This window comes from Gopherus flavomarginatus, chromosome 18, assembly GCF_025201925.1.
Source record: "Gopherus flavomarginatus isolate rGopFla2 chromosome 18, rGopFla2.mat.asm, whole genome shotgun sequence".
In the NCBI taxonomy this organism is placed as follows: domain Eukaryota; kingdom Metazoa; phylum Chordata; order Testudines; family Testudinidae; genus Gopherus; species Gopherus flavomarginatus.
Window position 1 is genome coordinate 3,427,230 of NC_066634.1, and position 23,864 is coordinate 3,451,093.

At 68.7% G+C, this 23,864-nt stretch overlaps 2 protein-coding genes across 4 annotated transcripts; both read left to right on the forward strand.

Annotated features, from left to right (window-relative positions):
* The first annotated feature begins 2,172 nt into the window (after window positions 1-2,172).
* Window positions 2,173-13,465, forward strand: LOC127036906 (protein kinase C and casein kinase II substrate protein 3-like). Of its 3 annotated transcripts, none has more exons than XM_050928188.1 (11): window positions 2,223-2,240; window positions 3,813-3,880; window positions 4,175-4,242; window positions 4,491-4,647; window positions 5,383-5,618; window positions 6,428-6,583; window positions 7,356-7,531; window positions 8,517-8,637; window positions 9,441-9,541; window positions 10,315-10,409; window positions 13,056-13,465. In XM_050928188.1, exons 3-11 carry the CDS (start codon window positions 4,183-4,185, stop codon window positions 13,166-13,168), a joined length of 1,215 nt encoding a protein of 404 aa, XP_050784145.1. In that variant the 5' UTR covers window positions 2,223-2,240; window positions 3,813-3,880; window positions 4,175-4,182; the 3' UTR covers window positions 13,169-13,465. The 3 variants fall into 3 exon arrangements, with proteins under 3 accessions (XP_050784144.1, XP_050784145.1, XP_050784142.1); XM_050928185.1 differs by lacking the exon at window positions 2,223-2,240 and adding an exon at window positions 2,637-2,752; XM_050928187.1 differs by lacking the exon at window positions 3,813-3,880 and having other exon boundaries at window positions 2,173-2,240.
* Window positions 13,466-16,782: 3,317 nt separating this feature from the next.
* LOC127036907 (cathepsin D-like) lies at window positions 16,783-23,421 on the forward strand. Its single transcript, XM_050928189.1, has 9 exons — window positions 16,783-17,029; window positions 17,999-18,143; window positions 18,551-18,674; window positions 19,149-19,267; window positions 19,466-19,665; window positions 19,984-20,100; window positions 20,913-21,081; window positions 21,619-21,717; window positions 22,361-23,421. The coding sequence occupies exons 1-9, from the start codon at window positions 16,968-16,970 to the stop codon at window positions 22,685-22,687; spliced, it is 1,362 nt and encodes a 453-aa protein (XP_050784146.1). The 5' UTR covers window positions 16,783-16,967; the 3' UTR covers window positions 22,688-23,421.
* The last annotated feature ends 443 nt before the right edge of the window (window positions 23,422-23,864 follow it).

Genomic DNA, 23,864 nt, shown 5'->3' on the forward strand with positions numbered 1-23,864 from the left:
TCCCTGTCCCATCCCCCCCGCTACATCCCATCCCCTAGGGACCCCCAGACCTGAGACACGTCCCTGTCCCATCCCCCCACTATATCCCATCCCCTAGGAACCCCTAGAACTGAGACACGTCCCTGTCCCCCCTCCCCTGCTATATCCCATCCCCTAGGGACCCCCAGAACTGAGACACGTCCCTGTCCCCCCTCCCCCGCTATATCCCATCCCCCAGGGACCCCCAGAACTGAGACATGTCCCTGTCCCATCCCCCCACTATATCCCATCCCCTAGGGACCCCCAGAACTGAGACACGTCCCTGTCCCATCCCCCCCACTATATCCCATCCCCTAGGGACCCCCAGACCTGAGACACGTCCCTGTCCCCCGTCCCCCACTACATCCCATCCCCCAGGGACCCCTAGAACTGAGACACGTCCCTGTCCCCCCTCCCCTGCTATATCCCATCCCCTAGGAACCCCTAGAACTGAGACACGTCCCTGTCCCCCATCCCCCACTATATCCCATCCCCTAGGGACCCCTAGAACTGAGACACGTCCCTGTCCCATCCCCCCACTACATCCCATCCCCTAGGAACCCCTAGAACTGAGACACGTCCCTGTCCCATCCCCCCACTATATCCCATCCCCCAGGGACCCCCAGCACTGAGACACGTCCCTGTCCCATCCCTCCACTATATCCCATCCCCCAGGGACCCCCAGAACTGAGACACGTCCCTGTCCCATCCCTCCACTATATCCCATCCCCCAGGGACCCCCAGAACTGAGACACGTCCCTGTCCCATCCCCCCACTATATCCCATCCCTTAGGGACCCCCAGACCTGAGACACGTCCCTGTCCCCCCCCTTGCTATATCCCATCCCCCAGGAACCCCCACAACTGAGACACGTCCCTGTCCCCCCTCCCCCTGCTACATCCCATCCCCCAGGAACCCCCAGCACTGAGACACGTCCCTGTCCCATCCCTCCACTATATCCCATCCCCCAGGGACCCCCAGAACTGAGACACGTCCCTGTCCCATCCCTCCACTATATCCCATCCCCCAGGGACCCCCAGAACTGAGACACGTCCCTGTCCCATCCCTCCACTATATCCCATCCCCCAGGGACCCCCAGAACTGAGACATGTCCCTGTTCCCCCCTGCTACATCCCATCCCCTAGGGACCCCCAGAACTGTGACATGTCCCTGTCCCCCCCTCGCTATATCCCACCCCCCAGGAACCTCCTGAACTGAGACATGGGCCTGTCTCCTCCATTGTATCCCAGCAACCTCGATCCCAGCCCCTGGGCACCCCCGGCCCTGAGCATGGCCCCAGCCCCCAGGGTACCTCTTCTTGAATTGCTACTAGCCCTGGAAACAAGACACCAGGCCCAAGAGCCAGAAATATCCCTGGCCGAGCCGGGCCTGGGCGGGGCTGGCTGCGGGGGCCGCGCAGGTTATTTTTACAGCTCTGCCTGGCACAGGATGTCCCAGCCCCATGTCTGCCCCTGGGGACGGCTGGCTCTGGGCCCTGAGCAGCCCCATGGCAGCAGTGGGGGTGACTATGCCTCCGTCCAGGCTGTCTGGAAATAGCCCAGGGGAACAGCTGCCACAGCTGTCAGGCGCTGCACAGCCTGGCCTGCGCCCCACTCAGGGTGGGGCGGCCGGGGTATGTCGGGAGTGGTGACGTGTGTGAGAGAGCTTTGCAGTGCTGCGAGCTTCTCTGCAGCAGTGCCCCATGCCGGGGACCCTGGTGCTGTGAGCTTCCCTTCAGCAGTGCCCTCAGGCCGGTGTCCCCAGCACTGCGAGCTTCCTCACAGCAGTGCTCTCAAGCCAGGGACCCTGGCGCTGCAAACTTCCCCACAGCAGTGCCCCGAAGCTGGGGACCCTGGTGCTGTGAGCTTCCCCCCAGCAGTGCCCTCAGGCCAGTGTCCCCAGCACTGCGAGCTTCCCCACAGCAGTTGCCCTCAAACCGGGGACCCCAGCGCTGCGAGCTTCCTCACAGCAGTGCCTCCAGGGGGGGATCTCAGCACTGTGAGCTTCCCCATAGCAGTGCCTCCAGGCGAGGACCCCAGCACTGCTAACTTCCCCACAGCAGTGTCCAGCCAGGCCCTTTGAGCTGTGCAGGGCGCTGAAGGGGTTAACGGCCCATGTGTGTCAGGAGCCCCCAGCCCCCTCCCCCTGAAATCTGACATTCCCTGCCCAGGAATCCTGGAGCCGCAGTGCAGAGAGGGAGAGACACCCAGAGAGGGGAAGGGGTGAGTGAAAGGGAGGGGAAGTGAGCTGGGAGCCCCCCACCAGCGCCACCCCCCAACCATGTTGCCAGTTGACGTGTCCCAGTAGGGAGGAGTGGGGTGTGGGGGAGGACGGGGGGAGTCAGGAGCATTGGAGGGCTGGGAGGAGGGGGTGGGGGAGGAATTAGAGGGGGCTGAGAGGACGGGGTGGGGTGGAGGGGAAGGGAGTAGGGAGATGGGAATTGGGAGTGGGCAGAGGGGGGCTGAGGACAGGGCGGGGGGACTGGTGGGTTGGGCGATGCGTCTGCACAGCTGCTGATGAGAGAGAGGAGGGGTTTCCATGGGGTGGAGAGAGGCAGGGGGCAGAGAAGACAAGGGGGAATTGGGGGCACCAGGGTTGGGAGGGAGCAGCCAGGGTGGGGGAGAAACTCACCCATGGCCCTTCCCCGTTGCTGCCCCCACAGGGTGGTGGCAGGTCCTCCCCCCCCCTCCCCGGTCTTCCCTTCTGCCATTATTTTCCCTTCTTCCTGGCCCGGGTAAGTGGCTGGAAAATCCAGGCGCAGATGCCAGGAGCCGGGTGGGCGAGGGGGCGGGAAGGGCCAGATGGGGGCTGAGGGGAGGGAAGGGGACAGGTCTGGGAAGCCTGTTCTCTGTCCCTACCCCCTCCCCTTAATTTTTTTCCAGTTTCTCACCCTGAGTCAACCCTGGTCCTGGCCGGGGGCGGGGGGCAGACACCAGGGAGGGGACACGGAAGAGCAGGGGGCAGATCCCTGGGGGTCCGGAGCAGAGGCCCATGGAGAGGGGGGAGCATTTCCAGGCAGCCCCAGTCCTGGTCCCCAAGGGCCCAGGTCTTATAGGGACGCCCAAGACACTTGCCCTGCTGCAGGGGGAGCAGCCCCTATGTGGAGCCAGCATCCCCCCCGCCCGCAAAAGAGGGCAAGGCCTATCCCACTAAGGCGGGGACTTGGGTCCCCACATCCAGGCCTGGCTGCCATGGAAGGAGACGCCACGGCGACCCCTAGCAACGCCAGCAAGGCCCTTGGCGGTGTCACAGTAGCCCCGAGCGACGCCACGGCGACCCCTAGCAACGCCACCAAGGCCCTTGGCGGTGTCACGGTAGCCCCGAGCGATGCCACGGCGACCCCTAGCGACGCCAGCAAGGCCCTTGGCGGTGTCACGGTAGCCCCGAGCGACGCCACGGCGACCCCCAGCGACGCCAGCAAGGCCCTTGGCGGTGTTACGGTAGCCCCGAGCGATGCCACGGTGACCCCTAGCGACGCCAGCAAGGCCCTTGGCAATTGGCAACCCCTAGCGACCCCAGTGCAGCCCTTGGCAATGTCACGGTAGCCCCTAGTTTCCCCGTGGTGACCCCTAGCAAGGTGGGGGAGGCTCCTGGGAAGGCAGGCGATGGTGGAAGCAGGGTGCCCCTGACCCCAGTACCGCCCTGACAGCCCCCCCAGTGACAGGCGGGCGGGGGGGCGACCCGATGCAGGAGCCGCCCCATCGGCCTGCTGGCTGGGGCTGCTCTGTGGCGCGGCTCCATCTTCCCTAACTGCTAACACATGTTGTTCCCTGCGCCGCCCGGCTCCACATCAGCGCCCGACCCCCCCACCCCGCGCTGCAGCCGGGCTCTGTTGGGCCCCAGGCAGCGCCAGCCCCACAAGGTACCGGCCGAGGGGATGCGGGTGCGTGTGGGCCTGGAGCGTGGTCTGGGAGTTTGCTGTGGGGCTGTGGCAGGGCCGTGGGGCTCTGACTCACTGACCGGGGAGTGGGGCAGGAGGTTTGGCCGTGGGGAGAGAAGGTCATTGTGGGGGTGCTTGGGAAGGGGACACTAGTCTTACTGTGTGGGGGGGGGGCCCAGGAGGGAGGTCAGGCTCTGTGGGGGGTCCCTGGACGGCTGGGGAAGGGGCCGTCCGGGTAGATATCACCCTCCCCCACCCATTCCCCCCCCCTCGCAGGTTGGACCATGTCAGAGATCTACAGTGAAGTGGCCGGGGACGAGCCCCCCAGCGACAGCTTCTGGATGGTGAGCGGCTGGGGGGGCCATGGGAGGGGGGCTCGGTCCCTGCAGTGGGGTTCTGGGTGGGGCTGGATCTGCGGCTGAGGGGTGGAGATCGGGGGTCCCAGGGTTTGGGGGGGGTCAGCATAGGGGAAGTTTCCACCACCCACACACCACACACCCCCGGGGTCGGGGCGACATGGGAGGGGGGGTGAATTGGTGGGGGGGCTCCAGCTGGGTCTGACCCCCCCATGTCTGACCCCCCCCCCCCCCAGCCGAACCGGTACCAGCGCACGGTGCGGCGGCTGGAGGAGGGGTCCCAGGTCTGCGACCAGCTGGTTGGCTGCTTCCGGGACCGGGCGCGAATCGAAGGCAGCTACGCCCGGCACATGGGGGCCTGGGTACAGAAGTGGCGCCCCCTGGTGGATGCGAGTGAGTCCCCACCCCGTGCCCCCTGCAGCCTGGCACCCCCCACCAAGGCCCCCGTCCCACCCTCCCGTAGCGCAGCACCCCTACTGAGCCCCCCACGCCACCTCCCTGCAGCAGGGCACCCCCTCCCGAGCCCCCCGCCCTACCCCCCTCCAGCCTGGCACCCCCTACAGAACCCCCACCCTCTGCAGCAGGGCACCCCCTACCGAGCCCCCCACCCCACTCCCCTCCAGCGTGGCGCCCCCTACTGAGCCCCTCGCCCCATCCCCCTTCAGCCTGGCGCCCCCTACAGAGCCCCCCAGCCCCTGCAGCAGGGTATCCCCTCCCGAGCCCCCCACCCCACCCCCCTCCAGCCTGGCGCCCCCTACCGAACCCCACCCCCTGCAGCAGGGCACCCCCTCCTGAGCCCCCCGCCCCACCCCCATCCAGCCTGGCGCCACCCACCCAGCCTCCAACCCACCCCCCTGCAACCCAGCACCCCACACCAAGCCCCCAACCCACCCGCCTGCAGCCTGGCGCCCGCTACAGACCCCCCACCCCCTGCAGCAGGGCATCCCCTACCGAGCCCCCCACCCCACTCCCCTCCAGCGTGGCACCCCCTACCGAACCCCACCCCACCCCCTGCAGCCTGGCACCCCCTACTGAGCCCCCCTCCCCACCCCCTGCAGCCCAGTGCCCTCTACCAAGCCCCCCGCCCCACCCCCTGCAGCCTGGTGCCCCATCTCCGCTCTCCCGCAGGCCCCCTGTACGGCTCGGTGCGCCGGGCCTGGCAGGCCTTCCTGGACACCACGGAGCGGCTGGGCCGGCTGCACCGGGACACGCAGCGGGCGCTGGTGGCGGAGGAGCTGGCCCGCCTGCGGGGCTGGCAGCGGGACAACTATCACCGCAAGCTGCTGGGTGGCTTCCGCGAGGCCCGCGAGCTGGAGAGCGGCTTCCGGCGGGCCCAGAAACCCTGGGCCCGCCGCCTGCGCAAGGTGGGTGCTGCCCGGTGGGCCCACTGGGGGCAATGCATGGGGGGCAGGGGGTGGGGTGCCATGCTGCGGGGGTGCTACCCGGCTGGCGGGGCAGGGGGCCACATGGGGGTGATGCATGGGGGCACATTGGGGGCAGCTGCATGGGGGGCAGGGGGTGGGGCACCATGCTGCGGGGGTGCTGCCCGGGGGACGGGGCACGGGGTGGGGGGCCACGTGGGGGGTGATGTATGAGGGAAGGAGGTGGGGTGCCACGCTGCGGGGATGCTGCCCGGCGGGCGGGGCGGGGGGGCCACATGGGGGGCAATGCATGGGGGAAGGGGGTGGGGCACCTCGCTGGGGGGTGCTGCCCAGAGGGCGATGCATGGGGGTGCATTGGGAGCTGCTGCATAGGGGGCAGGGGGTGGGGTGCCACGCTGTGGGGGTGCTGCCCGGGGGGCGGGGCAGGGGGTGGGATACTCCTGGGGGACAACGGATGCGGGCACATGGGGGGCTGCTGCATGGGGGGCAGGGGATGGGGCGCCACACTGCGGGGGTGCTGCCCGGGGGGCGGGACAGGGGGTGGGGTACTCCTGGGGGGCAGTGCAGGAGGTCACATTGGGGCACAGTGTATGGGGGGTGCATTCAGAGTGGGGGGTGCTGCACAGGGGGTACTGGGTGGAGGTGGCTGGGGACGGCTATGGGGATCAGGGAGGGTTGTGGGGGGTCACTGGGATCCACAGGGTGGGAGTCAGCGGGGCTGTGGAGGGTAGGGGCACAGGCCCTGGGGGTCCCAGCCCCAGTTGCAGCCCCTGGTTTCGCCCCTCCCCCAGGTGGAGAAGGCCAAAGCCTCATACCACCGGGCCTGCCGCAAGGAGCACGCGGCCGCGGGGCGGGAGCAGCTGGCCCCGGGGGGGCCCCCCCTGGCCCCCGACCGCCAGCGCGCCCTGCGGGAGGAACGCCAGCGCCACACCCTGGAGACACACAAGGTGAGCGCGCCCGGCTGCGGACCCCTCTCCCCGGCACCGGATCCAGCCTTGGGCAGCCTCAGGGAGGCCCCCGTCCATGGGTCGGACCCCCAGAGGTCCCGCTCTTCCACCAGGGTCAGCCCCCGGCTTCCCCCCACCAGCCACAGACTCCCTGAGAGAGCCCTGTACCCCTCGGGGGGCAGCCCGCCCCCTCCTGTGCCGCCCAGCCGGGACGCTCCTGGGGTAGCAGAGCGGGGAGTTACCCCCCTGGCCGCTCTGGTGCCCCGGAACATGGCCCAGCGGTGAGACCCTGGTTCCCGCTTGATCTCTGGCCCAGCTGAGGTGCGCCAGCCCCCCCACCCATCCTTTGCTTCCTGGCTGCTCAGATCTGGCCGGCCACCCCTCCACGGCCGTTAGTTGCCAGGTAGCCAATGTCCAGGTGATTGGGTCTCCAGGGCCAGGCCCCAGACACCCCGGGCAGATCACAGCTGCATCTCTGGGCCTCTGCAGGGAGTAACTAGCCCTGCACCACCCGCAGGGCACAGTGCAACTCATAGGGGAAACTGAGGCACCCGCCGTGTTCCTCCAGCTGATTGCAGAAAATTCCCACATCTGGTTAATGACCCCCCCCCGCCGCCCTCCTCGTTTGTCCAGACTGCTGGGCTCCCCCACCCCGCCCACCCCGCACGGGCACAGAGCCTCCCCTGCTGAACGGGTCCCGGGGAGCCCCGTTCTTCTCCTGGCCTGGGGGCTGCCCCGCCCCCGGTGCCCCCCTGACGCCCCTGCCCACCAGGAGCGGCAGCACTACGAGCAGGCCCTGGCAGAGCTGACCCGGGCCAGCCCGCGCTACATGGAGGAGATGGAGTCGGTCTTCGAGCAGGGCCAAGAGTTCGAGCAGAGACGCATCGAGTTCCTCAAGGAGGCCTTGGCGGCTCTGCAGCGCCGGCTGGACCCCACCGCCCACCCCGGGTAAGAGAGACCCCTCCCCCTGCCAGCTGGACCCCCCTGCCCACACTGGGTAAGAGACCCCTCCCCCTGTCGGCTGGACCCCTCCAGCCACCCCAGGTAAGAGAGACCCATCCCCCTGCCAGCTGGACCCCCCCGCCCACGCTGGGTAAGAGACCCCTCCCCCACCGGCAGGAGCTCCCACCCACCCCGGGTAAGAGAGACCCCTCCCGCTGGCTGGACCCCGCCGCCCACCCCGGGTAAGAGAGACCCATCCCCCTGCCGGCTGGACCCCCCGCCCACCCCGGGTAAGAGACCCCTCCCCCACCAGCAGGAGCCCCCACCCACCCTGGGTAAGAGAGACCCCTCCTCCCGCCGGCTGGACCCCTCTGCCCACCCCGGGTAAGAGAGACCCCTGCCCCTGCCGGCTGGACCCCCCTGCCCACCCCCGGTAAGAGAGACCCCTCCCCCTGCTGGTTGGACACCTCACCCACCCTGGGTAAGAGAGAGACCCCTCCCCCTGTTGGTTGGACACCCCACTCACCCTGGGTAAGAGAGAGACCCCTCCCCCCACTGACTGGGTCCCACCACCCACCCCAGGTAAGAGAGACCCCTCCCCCTGCTGGCTGAACCCCACCGCCCACACCGGGTAAGAGAGACACCCCTCCCCCGCTGGCTGGACCCCCCCCTCCCCGACGACCCCGGGTAAGAGAGACTCCTCCCCCACCGGCAGGACCCCCCCCGGGTAAGAGAGATCCCTCCCCCCACCAGCTGGAGCCCCCCCCGAGTAAGAGAGATCCCCCCCCCATCAGCTGGACCCCCCGCCCAACCCAGGTAAGAGAGACACCTCTCCCCCACTGGCTGGACCCCCCGCGCACCCCGGGCCAGGCATGGGAGTGCAGGGGAGGAGTTGGGGGGATGGAGGAGGCTGGGTTTGGGGGGCTGTTGGACTCAGACAAACCCAGCCCCCCGTTGGAGGAGCTGATGCCTCCCTTCCCCCCTCCCGCAGGGTGCAGGCTGCGCAGACCCAGCTCCGCCAGGCCATCAGCGACATCAGCGCCCGCCAGGACCTGGACTGGTGGCGCCGCCAGCGCGGGCCCGGCATGGCCATGGCATGGCCCGAGTTCGAGGTGAGACCCCCTGTGACAGTCACCGGGGCGATGCCGTAGGATGCCAGGCAGGACTCGGGGGGCCCCCTCTCTGTGAGCAGACTGGCCCCGGGCAAGACGCTCACGCGGCTTCCACCTTCCTGGGTCTGACCCCGGAGCATCCAGCATCCCCGTCCCCCCGTGTGCTTCCCGCAGTGAATGTGTCAGGGGGTCCTGGGGGAGCCAGAGGGTCCTGCCCCCCAACTCCGCAGTCAGACGTGACTCTCAGCCGGCCGGTAACAGAACCGCCAGGATCACAGCGTAGGGCAGAGCTCATTAGCACAGAAATCAGTGAGTCCATCTTGGGGGTCGGGGAGCCCAGAGCCAGGGCTCAGCCCCTCCCCCTGCCCCCCAAGCCCACCGAGACTGACTCGCTTGCAGCTGCCTGGCCCCTGCCCCTCCTCCGGCCTTTGTCTCGCTTCCCGGGCACAGAGTCACCTGGGCGCAGCCCCCTGAGGTGACAAAGGGGCGGCCATGCAGGCAGCTGGAGCAGCCCCCGCAAAAGTCACACCCCAATATCCCCGCCACCTAGACATTGGTGCAGCACCCAGGGAAACTGAGGCACACACCGCATCCATGCAAAACAGCAGGACACACAGGACACAACAAGGGAAAATCCCGACTTCATCACCCCCACCCCCACTGCAGCCCTCTGGGAGCCCAGCTCAGCAGATCCAGCTCTGGGCCCATCTACATCGGACCTCCCAGAGCTCCCCCCACCCCCCAAGCAAGTATGGGTCTGGCTGGGAGCCCCCCAGGGCTGAGCCCCCATTTCCACCCCCCAGGCATGGAGCCCAGAGTGGGAGCAACAAAGCCCCAAGGCGCCACCACCGGGGCAGGAGGAGGAGAAAGTGCCACTGCAGAGCATCCAGCTGGCCCCGGGCAGGTGAGCGGGGGGGGCTGCAGGTGGGGGGGCAGGTGAGCAGGGCAGGGAGGCAAGCGAGCGGGAGAGGCAGGCCAAGGGGCAAGTGAGCAGGGTCGGGGGGACAGGTGAGCGGGACAGGGCTCCAGGCTGGGGGGCAGGTGAGCAGGGTGGGGCAGCAGGCAGGGGGGACAGGTGAGCAGGGTGGGGGGACAGGTGAGCAGGGCAGGGGGGCAGGTGAGCAGGGTGTGGGGGGGTGGGAGGCAGATGAGCAGGGTGGGGCGCCAGGCAGGGGGACCAGGTGAGCAGGGTGGGGGGGCAGGTAGGCGAGGGGAGCCGGGGGACCCTGTCCCATTTGCTGCCCACAGCCCCCTTGGGATAGTGACAACCTGATAACATTCCAGCCCCCAGGACACCTACGATGACCCCCCAGCCCCCCTTCCCCCCGCCCGGGAGACCCTAAAATAACAACACACCAACCTCTTGGCAAACCCTGCCCTCCTCCCAGCAGGGCCGCCCAGAGGATTCCGGGGGCCTGGGGCAAAGCACTTTTGGGGGCCCCTTCCATAAAAAAAAGTTGCAATACTATAAATACTATATTCTAGTGGGGGCCCCTGCGGGGCCCGGGGTAAATTGCCCCATTTGCTCCCCCCGGGCGGCCCTGCCTCCCAGCCTGCACGATGCAGCCCCCGCTTGGGAGGGAGTGGGGGGGTCCTTGGGGCTTGGGGGGGGCAGGCGGGTCTGGGGGTGTCCCCCAGGAGCTCCGCCCCATCTCACCGCCTCCCCTGCCCCCGCAGTGCGGCCGAGGTGCCGGCGCCAGTTCTGGGCCAGCGGGTTCGGGCCATTTACGACTACACCGGGCAGGAGCCGGACGAGCTGAGCTTCACCGCAGGTGAGTGACCCCCGGGGGGGCCCTGAGCCCCCCAGCTCATCCCCCGGCTGGGCCCTGCCGCCCTGCCCCCCTGAGCCCCCCAGCCCATCCCCCGGCTGGGCCCTGCCCCCCTGCCCCTCTGAGCCCCCCAGCCCATCCCCCAGCTGGGCCCTGCCACCCTGCTCCCCCACACCCCCAGCCCATCCCCCGGCTGGGCCCTGCCACCCTGCCCCTCTGAGCCCCCCAGCCCATCCCCCGGCTGGGCCCTGCCACCCTGCCCCCCTGAGCCCCCCAGCCCATCCCCCGGCTGGGCCCTGCCACCCTGCTCCCCCACACCCCCAGCCCATCCCCCGGCTGGGCCCTGCCACCCTGCCCCCCTGAGCCCCCCAGCCCATCCCCCAGCTGGGCCCTGCCACCCTGCTCCCCCACACCCCCAGCCCATCCCCTGGCTGGGCCCTGCCACCCTGCTCCCCCACACCCCCAGCCCATCCCCTGGCTGGGCCCTGCCACCCTGCTCCCCCACACCCCCAGCCCATCCCCTGGCTGGGCCCTGCCACCCTGCTCCCCCACACCCCCAGCCCATCCCCTGGCTTGGCCCTGCCCCCCTGCCCCCTTGAGCCCCCCCAGCCCATCCCCTGGCTGGGCCCTGCCACCCTGCTCCCCCACACCCCCAGCCCATCCCCTGGCTGGGCCCTGCCACCCTGCTCCCCCACACCCCCAGCCCATCCCCTGGCTTGGCCCTGCCCCCCTGCCCCCTTGAGCCCCCCCAGCCCATCCCCTGGCTGGGCCCTGCCACCCTGCTCCCCCACACCCCCAGCCCATCCCCCAGCTGGGCCCTGCCCCCCTGCCCCTCTGAGCCCCCCAGCCCATCCCCCGGCTGGGCCCTGCTGCCCTGCTCCTCTGAGCCCCCCAGCCCATCCCCCGGCTGGGCCCTGCCGCCCTGCCCCCCTGAGCCCCCCAGCCCATCCCCCAGCTGAGCCCTGCCACCCTGCTCCCCTGAGCCCCCCAGCCCATCCCCCGGCTGGGCCCTGCCACCCTGCCCCCCTGAGCCCCCCAGCCCATCCCCCAGCTGGGCCCTGCCACCCTGCTCCTCTGAGCCCCCCAGCCCATCCCCCGGCTGGGCCCTGCCCCCCTGAGCCCCCCAGCCCATCCCCCGGCTGGGCCCTGCCACCCTGCCCCCTTGAGCCCCCCCAGCCCATCCCCCGGCTGGGCCCTGCCACCCTGCCCCCCTGAGCCCCCCAGCCCATCCCCCAGCTGGGCCCTGCCACCCTGCTCCCCCACACCCCCAGCCCATCCCCCGGCTGGGCCCTGCCACCCTGCTCCCCCACACCCCCAGCCCATCCCCCGGCTGGGCCCTGCCACCCTGCTCCCCCTGAGCCCCCCAGCCCATCCCCCGGCTGGGCCCTGCCACCCTGCTCCCCTGAGCCCCCCAGCCCATCCCCCGGCTGGGCCCTGCCACCCTGCCCCCCTGAGCCCCCCAGCCCATCCCCCAGCTGAGCCCTGCCACCCTGCTCCCCTGAGCCCCCCAGCCCATCCCCCAGCTGGGCCCTGCCACCCTGCTCCTCTGAGCCCCCCAGCCCATCCCCCGGCTGGGCCCTGCCGCCCTTCCCCCCTGAGCCCCCCAGCCCATCCCCCGGCTGGGCCCTGCCACCCTGCTCCCCTGAGCCCCCCAGCCCATCCCCCGGCTGGGCCCTGCCACCCTGCTCCCCCACACCCCCAGCCCATCCCCCGGCTGGGCCCTGCCACCCTGCTCCCCCACACCACCAGCCCATCCTCTGGCTGGGCCCTGCCCCCCTGAGCCCCCCAGCCCATCCCCCGGCTGGGCCCTGCTGCCCTGCCCCCCTGAGCCCCCCAGCCCATCCCCCGGCTGGGCCCTGCCACCCTGCTCCCCCACACCCCCAGCCCATCCTCTGGCTGGGCCCTGCCCCCCTGAGCCCCCCAGCCCATCCCCCGGCTGGGCCCTGCCACCGTGCCCCCCTGAGCCCCCCAGCCCATCCCCCAGCTGGGCCCTGCCACCCTGCTCCTCTGAGCCCCCCAGCCCATCCCCTGGCTGGGCCCTGCCGCCCTGCCCCCCTGAGCCCCCCAGCCCATCCCCCGGCTGGGCCCTGCCACACTGCCCCCCTGAACCCCCCAGCCCATCCCCCGGCTGGGCCCTGCCACCCTGCTCCCCCACACCCCCAGCCCATCCCCCGGCTGGGCCCTGCCACCCTGCCCCCCTGAGCCCCCCAGCCCATCCCCCAGCTGGGCCCTGCCACCCTGCTCCTCTGAGCCCCCCAGCCCATCCCCTGGCTGGGCCCTGCCGCCCTGCCCCCCTGAGCCCCCCAGCCCATCCCCCGGCTGGGCCCTGCCACCCTGCTCCCCCACACCCCCTCTCCCAACAGACCTCATCCCCCCTGAATGAACCCCCAACCATGCTCTACTGCCCATCTGCTGACAGACCCAAGACACCCCCCCGCTGGACCCCCCCACACACACAGACCCCACTCCGCACCGCCCCCAATGGATCCCCCTACCCCCCCATGGACCCCATGCCCCTTAACGGATCCCGACCCCACTGAGCCCATCCCCCAACAGACCCCTCCCCTGATGGACCCAAACCCCACTGACTGCCCCCCGACCAGCCCCAGTGAGCCCCCCCATCCCCTAACATGCTGCCTGTCCTTGCAGGGGAGGAGCTGACGAAGCTGGAGGAGCAGGACCCCCAGGGCTGGTGCAAGGGGGTGACGGACGGGGGGCGCGTGGGGCTGTACCCCGCCAACTACGTGCAGCCAGTGCCCTGACCTCGGAGCCCCTCTCTGTGGGGGGCTGCACCCCGCCACCCCCCGTCAGCTGCGGCAGGGATGAGAAGGGGGGGCCCTACCCAGCCCCCCCAACAGCCAGTCCCCCATTTCCCCAAGTGGCCCCTATCCACAGGCCCATCTGCCCGGGGGGCTGTTGGGGGAGAGATCTCAGGAGAGCCCTGATAGCGGGTGACCCACCCTTCCACCCCCAGACCCCATCTATGATTTCCCCCCCAGGTCCCCCGTGTCTGGGGCACCCCCGGCTCCTACAGAAACAACAATAAATTCTTAACCCCACCCCCAGAGTCTGAGTCCATCCCTGACATGCAACACCCCCTCCCCGGACCCCCTACTCCCCAATGCGCCTCACTGCAGGGGCACCAGCAGAGCGGGGGGGGGGGGCAGGACTGGGCTAGCAGGGGGCTACAGGTCGGGAGTGAGGGGCAGACGGATGTGGGGGGCAGTAGAGGGGGTAGGGTAGATGGGCCAAGGGGCGCTATATGGAGGGTTATGGTGCAGGTTGGGGGGCTTCAGGGAGGGGGCAGGGAGGGTTATGGGGCTGTGGGGAAGGGGGAAGGGGACAGGTATAGGGCTGTAAGGAGGATTATGGGGCAGTGGGGGAGGGGGAGGGTTATGTTTCAGATTGGGGGGCTGTGGAGAGGGCTGTGGGGAAGGGGAAGGGTTGTGGAGCTGTGGGGAGGGTTATGGTGCAGGGAGGGGGCTGGGGAGGGGAAGAGAAGGATTATGGTGCAAGTTAAGGGGCTGTGGGGAGGGCTATGGGGCTGTGGGGAGGGTTATAGGGCTATGGGGAGGTCTGTGGGTCTATGGAGCTGTGGGGAAGGGGGCAGGGAGGGGGCTATGGGGAGGGCTATGGGACAGTGAGGGGGAAGGGGTAGGTCTATGGGGCAGTGGGGGTGGGGATGGTCATGGTGCAGCCTGTGGGCTGTGGGGAGGGTTATGGGGCAGTGAGGGGGGAGGTCTATGGGGCTGTGGGGGTGGGGAGGGTTATGGTGCAGGCTGTGAGGAGGGCTATGGGGCAGTGAGAGGGGAGGTCTATGGGGCTGTGGGGGTGGGGAGGGTTATGGTGCAGGCTGTGGGGAGGGCTATGGGGCAGTGAGGGGGGAGGTCTATGGGGTTGTGGGGGTGGGGAGGGTTATGGTGCAGGCTGTGGGCTGTGGGGAGGGCTATGGGGCAGTGAGAGGGAGGTCTACGGGGCTATGGGGTGGGGAGGGTTATGGTGCAGGCTGGGGGCTGTGAGGAGGGCTATGGGGCGGTGAGGGGGGAGGTCTACGGGGCTATGGGGTGGGGAGGGTTATGGTGCAGCCTGTGGGCTGTGGGGAGGGCTATGGGGCAGTGAGGGGGGAGGTCTGTGGGGCTGTTGGGGTGGGGAGGGTTATGGTGCAGGCTGTGGGCTGTGAGGAGGGCTATGGGGCAGTAAGAGGGGAGGTCTATGGGGCTGTCGGGGTGGGGAGGGTTATGGTGCAGGCTGTGGGGAGGGCTATGGGGCAGTGAGAGGGGAGGTCTATGGGGCTGTGGGGGTGGGGAGGGTTATGGTGCAGGCTGTGGGGAGGGCTATGGGGCAGTGAGAGGGGAGCTCTATGGGGCTGTGGGGGTGGGGAGGGTTATGGTGCAGGCTGTGGGGAGGGCAATGGGGCAGTGGGGGGGAGGTCTATGGGGCTGTGGGGTGGGGCGGGTTATGGTGCAGCCTGTGGGCTGTGGGGAGGGCTGTGGGGCAGTGAGAGGGGCGGTCTATGGGGCTATGGGGGTGAGGAGGGTTATGGTGCAGGCTGTGGGGAGGGCTATGGGGCAGTGAGAGGGGAGGTCTATGGGGCCGTGGGGGTGGGGAGGGTTATGGTGCAGGCTGTGGGGAGGGTTATGGGGCAGTGAGGGGGGAGGTCTATGGGGCTGTGGGGGTGGGGAGGGTTATGGTGCAGGCTGTGAGGAGGGCTATGGGGCAGTGAGAGGGGAGGTCTATGGGGCCGTGGGGGTGGGGAGGGTTATGGTGCAGGCTGTGGGGAGGGCTATGGGGCAGTGAGGGGGGAGGTCTATGGGGTTGTGGGGGTGGGGAGGGTTATGGTGCAGGCTGTGGGCTGTGGGGAGGGCTATGGGGCAGTGAGAGGGAGGTCTACGGGGCTATGGGGTGGGGAGGGTTATGGTGCAGGCTGGGGGCTGTGAGGAGGGCTATGGGGCAGTGAGAGGGGAGGTCTATGGGGCTGTGGGGGTGGGAAGGGTTATGGTGCAGGCTGTGGGGAGGGCTATGGGGCGGTGAGGGGGGAGGTCTATGGGGCGGTGGGGTGGGGAGGGTTATGGTGCAGCCTGTGGGCTGTGGGGAGGGCTATGGGGCAGTGAGGGGGGAGGTCTGTGAGGCTGTTGGGGTGGGGAGGGTTATGGTGCAGGCTGTGGGCTGTGAGGAGGGCTGTGGGGCAGTGAGAGGGGAGGTCTATGGGGCTGTCGAGGTGGGGAGGGTTATGGTGCAGGCTGTGGAGAGGGCTATGGGGCAGTGAGAGGGGAGGTCTATGGGGCTGTGGGGGTGGGGAGGGTTATGGTGCAGGCTGTGGGGAGGGCTATGGGGCAGTGAGGGGGGAGGTCTGTGGGGCTGTGGGGGTGGGGAGGGTTATGATGCAGGCTGTGAGGAGGGCTATGGGGCAGTGAGGGGGGAGGTCTGTGGGGCTGTGGGGGTGGGGAGGGTTATGGTGCAGGCTGTGGGGAGGGCTATGGGGCAGTGAGGGGGGAGGTCTGTGGGGCTGTGGGGGTGGGGAGGGTTATGACGCAGGCTGTGAGGAGGGCTATGGGGCAGTGAGGAGGGAGGTCTGTGGGGCTGTGGGGGTTGGGAGGGTTATGGTGCAGGCTGTGAGGAGGGCTATGGGGCAGTGAGGGGGGAGGTCTATGGGGCTGTGGGGGTGGGGAGGGTTATGGTGCAGGCTGTGGGGAGGGCTATGGGGCAGTGAGAGGGGAGGTCTATGGGGCTGTGGGGTGGGGAGGGTTATGGTGCAGCCTGTGGGCTGTGGGGAGGGCTGTGGGGCAGTGAGGGGGGAGGTCTATGGGGCTATGGGGGTGGGGAGAGTTATGGTGCAGGCTGTGGGGAGGGCTATGGGGCAGTGGGGGGGAGGTCTATGGGGCTATGGGGGTGGGGAGGGTTATGGTGCAGGCTGTGGGGAGGGCTATGGGGCAGTGGGGGGGAGGTCTATGGGGCTGTGGGGTGGGGAGGGTTATGGTGCAGCCTGTGGGCTGTGGGGAGGGCTATGGGGCAGTGAGGGGGGCAGTCTATGGGGCTATGGGGGTGGGGAGGGTTATGGTGCAGGCTGTGGGGAGGGCTATGGGGCAGTGGGGGGAGGTCTATGGGGTTGTGGGGGTGGGGAGGGTTATGGTGCAGGCTGTGGGGAGGGCTATGGGGCAGTGGGGGGAGGTCTATGGGGCTGTGGGGGTGGGGAGGGTTATGGTGCAGGCTGGGGGCTCTGGGGAGGGCTGTGGGTCTATGGAGCTGTGGGGAAGGGGGCAGGGTTTGAGGGGGGCCGAGAGGCAGGAGCCCCCCCCGATCCCCACCCCCTAGCCCAGCGCCCAGTTCCCGCCCCCAGCCAGGCCGTGGGGCGCCCCGGTGACACCCCACCCACGGCTGCCTTGCTGGCAGAGCCAGGACCAATGGGGTGCTGCACCCCAGGAGGCCTGGGCCAATCTGAGCCTGAGCCCCAGGGGCTCCCGGCCAATCAGGCGCTGCACCCCAGGTGACCCAGCCAGTGGGAGGAGGCGGCTCCCAGGCCTGGGGACAGACGGACTGACAGCCGCCGCCATACCGGACGCGATGGGGGCCCCAGGCTGGGCCACCCTCCTGCTGCTGGCGCTCGGCACCCAGGCACTGATCCGGTGAGGGCCCCGGACGCCTGGGTCCTGTCTGGGAGGGGACTGGGGTCTAGTGGTTTGGGGGGGGGGGCTGGAAGCCAGGACTCCTGGGTTCTCTCCTGGGCTCTGGGAGGGGACTGGGGTCTAGTGGTTAGGGCAGGGGGGTTGGGAGCCAGGACTCCTGGGTTCTCTCCCTGGCTCTGGGAGGGGAGTGGGGACTAGTGGTTAGAGGGGAGGGTCTGGGAGCCAGGAATCCTGGATTCCCTCCTGGCTCTGGGAGGGGAGTGATATCTAATGGTTAGAGCAGGGGTGCTGGTAGCCAGGACTCCTGGGTTCTCTCTATGGCTCTGGGAAGGGAGTTGTGTCTAGTGGCTAGAGCAGGGGGTGCTGGTAGCCAGGACTCCTGGGTTCTCTCCATGGCTCTGGGAAGGGAGTTGTGTCTAGTGGCTAGAGCAGGGGGGTGCTGGGAGTCAGGACTCCTGGGTTCTCTCCATGGCTCTGGGAAGGGAGTCTAGTGGTTAGAACTGGTGGCTGGGAACTAGGACACCTGGGTTCTCTCCCCGCTGAGGGAGGGGGCGAGCGGGGTCATGGCTGGGATGACGCAGGTGCCAGCGTGGGCAGGGGCTGCCTGGCACAGCAGATCAAAGGCTCCAGGTGCCCCACACGCTATGGGGATTTCTGAGCTTGCCCCACCCAGCCAGTCCCCCGACCAGTCCAGCCAGTTCCAGGCCCTTGTGTGGGACTGGTATTTCCGCTGCTCCTATCTGGCCCCAGGCGGGGACTGGCTGGGTTAGGGGGGCAGGGAAGGGGGTCCAGGGCCTGTCCCCTCTGGGGGGCACCAAGTCCCATCTGGCCCCAGGGCAGGGACTGGCTGGCTCAGGGGGGCTGGGAATGGGGCCTGGGGCCTGTCCCCTTTAGGGGGCGCTGGCTGGCTCAGGGGAGTAGGGGGGGTCCCGTGGTTTCCCTGCACTGACCCCCCCCTCCCTCCGGCAGGATCCCCCTGCGGAAGTTCCCTTCGGTCCGGAGCAGGTTCCGTTGGCCGGGGCTCCCCATTGCCGACCTGGGGGCTGGCAGGGGGCCGGGCAGGGGGCCCCACAGCCGCTCAGCTGGCCCCCAGCGTCTGCACAATTACATGGACGTGAGTGACCCCCCAAACCCAGCCCTGGGGCTGCTCAGCCTGGGGGGACTGCGCTGAAGGGGAGCAGGGAGAGGATGTGGAGGGCAAGGGGCTGTGCTGGGGGGTGATTTGGGGGGAAGAGGCTGATGCTGGGGAAGGTTTTGGGAGCTGGGAGGAGTCTTGGGGCAGGAGACGGCACTGGGGGACTGGGAGTGGGCGGGGGCTCTGGGGGGCCAGGGCTGGGGGGCAGGGGACGGCACTGGGGGAATGGTAGGGGGCAGGGGTTCTGGGGGGCTGGAGGGGTGGGAGAGAGCAGGGGCTCTATGGGGCCAGAGCTGGGGGGCCGGGGATGGCACTGGGGAGATGGGAGTGGGTGGGGGTGCTGGGGGGCCAGGCTGGCTGCTGACCCTCGACGCTGACCCCCCCAGGCCCAGTACTATGGGGAGATCGGGATCGGGACGCCCCCCCAGCAGTTCAGCGTCGTCTTCGACACGGGCTCGTCCGACCTGTGGGTGCCTTCGGCCGGCTGCTGCCTCCTCCACCTGGCGTGCTGTGAGTGGGGGGCTGGGGGGTGTCCGTCCTGTCCCCCGTCTCCCCAGGGGTGCTCTGTCGGTGGGGCTGTGTCCGTCTGTCCTGTCCCCCCTCTCTCCTCAGGGGTGCACGGGGGGCTCTGTCGGGGGGCTGTGTCTGTCTGTCCTGTCCCCCCTCTCTCCTCAGGGATGCACGGGGGGCTCTGTCGGGGGGGCTGTGTCCACCTGTCCTGTCCCCCCTCTCTCCTCAGGAGTGCACGGGGGGCTCTGTCGGGGGGGCTGTGTCTGTCTCTCCTGACCCCCCCTCCCCCCAGGGGTGCACAGAGGGCTCTGTCGGGGGCTGTCTGTCTCTCCTGACCCCCTCTCCCCCCAGGGGTGCACAGAGGGCTCTGTTGGGGGGGCTGTCTGTCTCTCCTGACCCCCTCTCTCCCCAGGGGTGCACAGAGGGCTCTGTTGGGGGGGCTGTCTGTCTCTCCTGACCCCCTCTCTCCCCCAGGGGTGCACACTCACTACCACTCGCTCTTCTCCTGCACCCACAAACGCAACCACACCAAGTTCTCCATCCACTATGGGACCGGCAGCCTGAAGGGTTTCCTCAGCCAGGACACAATCACCGTGAGTGAGGGCCCGGACGCCGGGGTTCTCTCCGTGGCTCAGGGAGGGCAGTGGGGTCCAGTGGTTGGAGCAGGGGGGGTTGGGAACCAGGACACCTGGGTTCTTTCCCCGGCTCGGGTAGGGCAGTGGGGTCCAGTGGTTGCGGGGGGAGGGGCCAGGAGCCAGGACTCCTGGGTTCCAGCCCAGCTCTGCTCCCAGGTGTCCAACCTGACGGTGGAGAACCAGACGTTCGCTGAAGCCGTGGACCTGCCGGGGCTGGTGTTCGTGGCAGCCAAGTTCGACGGGATCCTGGGGATGGGGTACCCCAGCCTCTCGGTGCGCGGGGTCACCCCCGTCTTCGACAACATGATGGCGCAGGGGCTGCTGGACCAGAACGTCTTCTCCTTCCACCTCCGCAGGTCAGAGCCCCCGGACCCCGAGTCCCTCAGTGCCCTTTGGCCCCAGAGCCCCCCAGCGCCCGGACCCCTGAGTCTGTCAGTGCCCTTCGACCCCAGAGCCCCCAGCACCTGGACCCTTGAGCTCCCCAGCACCCAGACCCCTGAGCCCCCGGCGCCTGGACCCCGAGTCCCTCAGTGCCCTTTGGTCCCAGAGCCCCCCAGTGCCTGGACCCCTGAGCCCCTCGGTGTCCTCAGATCCCCGGCACCTGGACCCCAAAGCCCCCCAGCACCCAAGATCTCCTGGCCCAGCCCCCCAGCTCTCTCTTACCCCGGTTGCAGGGGCTCAGCGGACGGGGGCGAGCTGCTGCTGGGGGGCACGGACCCGGAGCTGCATGAAGGGGAGCTGCATTATGTGCCCGTGTCCCGCAAGGCCTACTGGCAGGTCAAGGTGGACAGGTGAGTACCCCCCCGGACCCCCCTAAAGCCTCTGGAGCCCCCCCGAACTTCCCAGACATCCCCAACTATCTGGGCTCCCTGGGACCCCTCCCAGTCCTCAGTCCTTGGACCCCCCTGAACCCCCAGACCTCCATCTGATTCCCAGAACCCCCCCACACCCAGACCTCCCCAACCCCAGGATCTTCCTTACCCCCCCCCAAATTCCCAATATCCCCAAGCCTCTGGATTCTCCCTGACCCCCTGGGCCCCCACCTGACCCCCAGATTCCCCCTGGACCTCCCCAACCCTCTGCACCTCCCAGAACTGCCCCATGAGCCCTTGGACCCCCCCCCACAAGCCTCTGGACCCTCCTCAACCGCCTGGACCCCCACCTGACTCCCAGAACCCCCCAGGGTCCCCCAATTCCTCAGGACCCCCACCCAACCCCCAGATCCCCTGGACACCCCCCCCACCCAGCCTCAGTACAGCCCTGGACCGCTATCTGACCCCCAGGCCCCTTGACCTCCACCCAACAGACAGCTCCCCTGCCCCCCCCAATGCCCCAAACCCCCCAGAATTACTCCAGGACCCCTCTGGACCCCCATAGATCTCCAACCGACCCCCCTGGGACGCCTGATCCCAGAGTCCCCCTGGCCCCCCAAACCACTCTCAGCCCCCCAAACCACCCGTTCAGTCCCAAAAACCAGGCCTGGACCCTCACACTCAACCCCCCAAAGCCCAGCCTGGAACCCCCATCCAGTCCCCAAATCCCTCCCCACCTCCTGTCCCCCATCCTCCCCTTGACCCCCCCTCCCGGCCTCCACTCTCCGCAGGATCCGGGTGAAGAAGGCCCAGGGGGAGCACCAGTGCAAGGGGCTGTCTCTCTGCCGGGGGGGCTGCCAGGCCATTGTGGACACAGGCACCTCCCTCATCGCGGGCCCCAGCAAGGAGATCAAGATGCTGCACAAGGCCCTGGGACCCTTCCACGCCCTCAATGGGCAGGTAAGGGGGCCAGACACCTGGGTTCTAGCCAAGGTGCCTAGGGGTTAGAGCTGGGGGCGGGGCTGGGAGTCAGGACTCCTGGGTTCTCCCCCCAGCTCTGGGTGGGGAGTGGTGTCTAGTGGTTAGAGCAGGGGGGCTGGGAGCCAGGACTCCTGGGTTCTTCCCCCGGCTCTGGGAAGGGAGTGGGGTCTAGTGGTTAGAGCGAGGGGCTGGGAGCCAGAACTCCTGGGTTCTCCCCCCAGCTCTGAGTGGGGAGCGGGATCTAGTGGTTAGAGCAGAGGGGCTGGGAGCCAGGGCTCCTGGGTTCTCCCCCCAGCTCTGAGTGGGGAGCGGGATCTAGTGGTTAGAGCAGAGGGGCTGGGAGCCAGGGCTCCTGGGTTCTCTCCCTGGCTCTGGGAGGGGAGTGGGAACTAGTGGTTAGAGTGGGCGGGGGGAGCTGGGAGCCAGGACTCCTGGGTTCTCGTGCATGCTGCGCCCCCTGCTGGCTGTGGGAGGGGGGCTGTCTAACATCCGCCCACCCCCCCTGCTCTCCCCCAGTACCTGCTAGATTGCGACCAGCTCTCAGGCCTGCCCGAGGTCTCCTTCGTGCTGGGTGGGAAGCCCTTCAGCCTGACGGGGGAGCAGTACGTGCTGAAGGTGAGGCCCCCCGGGGGCGACGCTGGGACAGGCCGGGCCCATGGTGGGCTGGGGGCTGCTGCGGGGATTGTCCGGCCTGAGGGTTGCTGTGACTTGGGCAGGGGCATGGGGGGAAAGGGAGGCCAGGGGGTGTCATGCTGGAGGGTGCTGGGCCCATGGGGGGAAGGGGGCAGTGCTGGAAGGGTGCTGGGCTCAATGGGGATGGGGGGCAGTGCTGGGGGGGCATTGGGCCCAATGGGAGGCGGGGGGCAGTGCTGGGGGGGCGCTGGGCTCAATGGGGGTGAGGGACAGTGGTGGGGGGGCATTGGGCCCAAGGGGGCTGGGGGGCAGTGCTGGGGAGGGCGTTGGGCACATGAGGGGACAGTGCTGGGAGGCCCTGGGTCTGGGAGCGGAGGAGGGTGTCAGATGGGCCCATTGGGGTGACACGGGGCTCACGGGTGAGGGGGCATGGGACCATGGGGGGCAGGGAGGCAGTGCTGTGGGGCTCTGGGCCTGCGGGGAGGGGGGCATTGGATGGAATGGGCCCATGGGGGAGAAGGGGGACAGGGGGTGCTGTGCTGGGCACCCGGGGGGGGCAGGTTGCTGGCCCCACAGGGTCCGTCCTAGGCCCAGCCTGACCCCCTCCCCCCTCTTCTCCCCCCAGGTGACGCAGCTGGACATCACCATCTGCGTCAGCGGGTTCATGGCCCTGGACGTGCCCGCCCCCGCCGGCCCCCTCTGGATCTTGGGGGACGTCTTCCTGGGCCAGTACTACACGGTGTTCGACCGGGACCAGGACCGCGTGGGGCTGGCGCGGGCCAAGTCGCCCCCTCCCCCAGCACCGCGAGAGACGCCCCCACCCAGCACCACGTCGAGCCCCAAAACCCACCCCCCAGCCCTGAGCACCCCCCAGCCCACGACTCACACCGGGGCCTCAGGACGCCTGGGTTCCACCCACAGCTCTGGGACAGGAGGGGGGTCTAGTGGTTAGAGGAGGGGGGCTGGTGTCACAGAGTGTGGGGGAGTCGGGACCCTGCTCCCCCCATTTCCTGCGACTCACTGGGACTCTCAGCTGGCTGGTAACACAGAAGGTTTATTAGCCGACAGGAACAGCCCAAAACCCACAGCTTGTGGGTACAAGAAACAGGACCCCTCAGTCAGGTCCCTCTTGGGGGATGGGGACCCCAGACCCCGGTTCTTGGTTCCCCCCCCATCTCCCCAGCCAGCCCCAAACTGAAACCCCTTCCCGCTGCCTCCCCCAGCCACACCCCTGGCCTGCCCCCCCGCAGGTTCCGCAGGGCAGCTGCCATCCCTTACATGCCGGCCATCAGGTGTCATCCCCCAGCGAAGTCACCCCCTCATTTCCCATCCCCAGCTAGTTTTGGAGCAGCACCCCAGGGAAACCAAGGCACGCCCCGTCTCAGCTTGCTGGGCAGGGCTTAGCCGATCTGAGAGGAGAATTGCTTCCAGGAGGGAGCCAGCTCCTGTCTCAGGGAATAGATCTTCTAACGGGTCATCCCCCTCCCAATGCCCACACACGGCTTCACCGTGTTGACATGGTACACCCGGCGGCGGTGTGCCATTTTCGACAGCTCCACCGCATAGTTTGCCTCATTTAGCTGCTTGACAACCTTGAAAGGGCCTTGCCAGGCGGCCTGGAGTTTGTTTTTCCTCACGGGGATGAGAACCATCACCTGATCCCCGGTGGCAAAGGCACAGGCTCGTGCCGTGCGGTCTTACCAGACCTTCTGCCTCCTCTGGGCTCGGGCCAGATTCTCCCTGGCCAGGCCCATGAGCTCGGCCAGTCTTTCCCGGAAGGTCAGGACGTTCTCCACCACTGACTCTCCATCGGGAATGGCCTTCCCCTCCCATTCGTCTCTCATCAGGTCCACGGGCCCCCTCACCCTCCTTCCGTACAACAGTTCGAAAGGCGAAAACCCGGTAGACTCCTGGGGCACCTCCCTGTACGCGAACAGCAGGTGGGGTAAATACTTGTCCCAATCCTGTGGGTGCTGGTCCATAAAGGTTTTCAGCATCATCTTTAGGGTCCCACTGAACCTCTCCACCAGCCCGTTGGACTGGGAGTCATAGGCTAAGGCCCAGGTGAGCCGGACCCCACATTTCTCCCACAAGCACCGGACCAGGGCCGACATGAAGTTGGATCCCTG

Bases quoted from the DNA above. Each gene is read 5' to 3' on its own strand.
- LOC127036906 (XM_050928185.1), top strand. From the start codon at position 2,652: ATGGCCCTTCCCCGTTGCTGCCCCCACAGGGTGGTGGCAGGTCCTCCC. The intron at 7,532-8,516 runs GTAAGAGAGACC...CCCCTCCCGCAG, and splicing joins GACCCCACCGCCCACCCCGG to GGTGCAGGCTGCGCAGACCC. The intron at 9,542-10,314 runs GTGAGCGGGGGG...CTGCCCCCGCAG, and splicing joins ATCCAGCTGGCCCCGGGCAG to TGCGGCCGAGGTGCCGGCGC.
- LOC127036907 (XM_050928189.1), top strand. From the start codon at position 16,968: ATGGGGGCCCCAGGCTGGGCCACCCTCCTGCTGCTGGCGCTCGGCACC. The intron at 17,030-17,998 runs GTGAGGGCCCCG...TCCCTCCGGCAG, and splicing joins GGCACCCAGGCACTGATCCG to GATCCCCCTGCGGAAGTTCC. The intron at 21,718-22,360 runs GTGAGGCCCCCC...TTCTCCCCCCAG, and splicing joins GGGAGCAGTACGTGCTGAAG to GTGACGCAGCTGGACATCAC.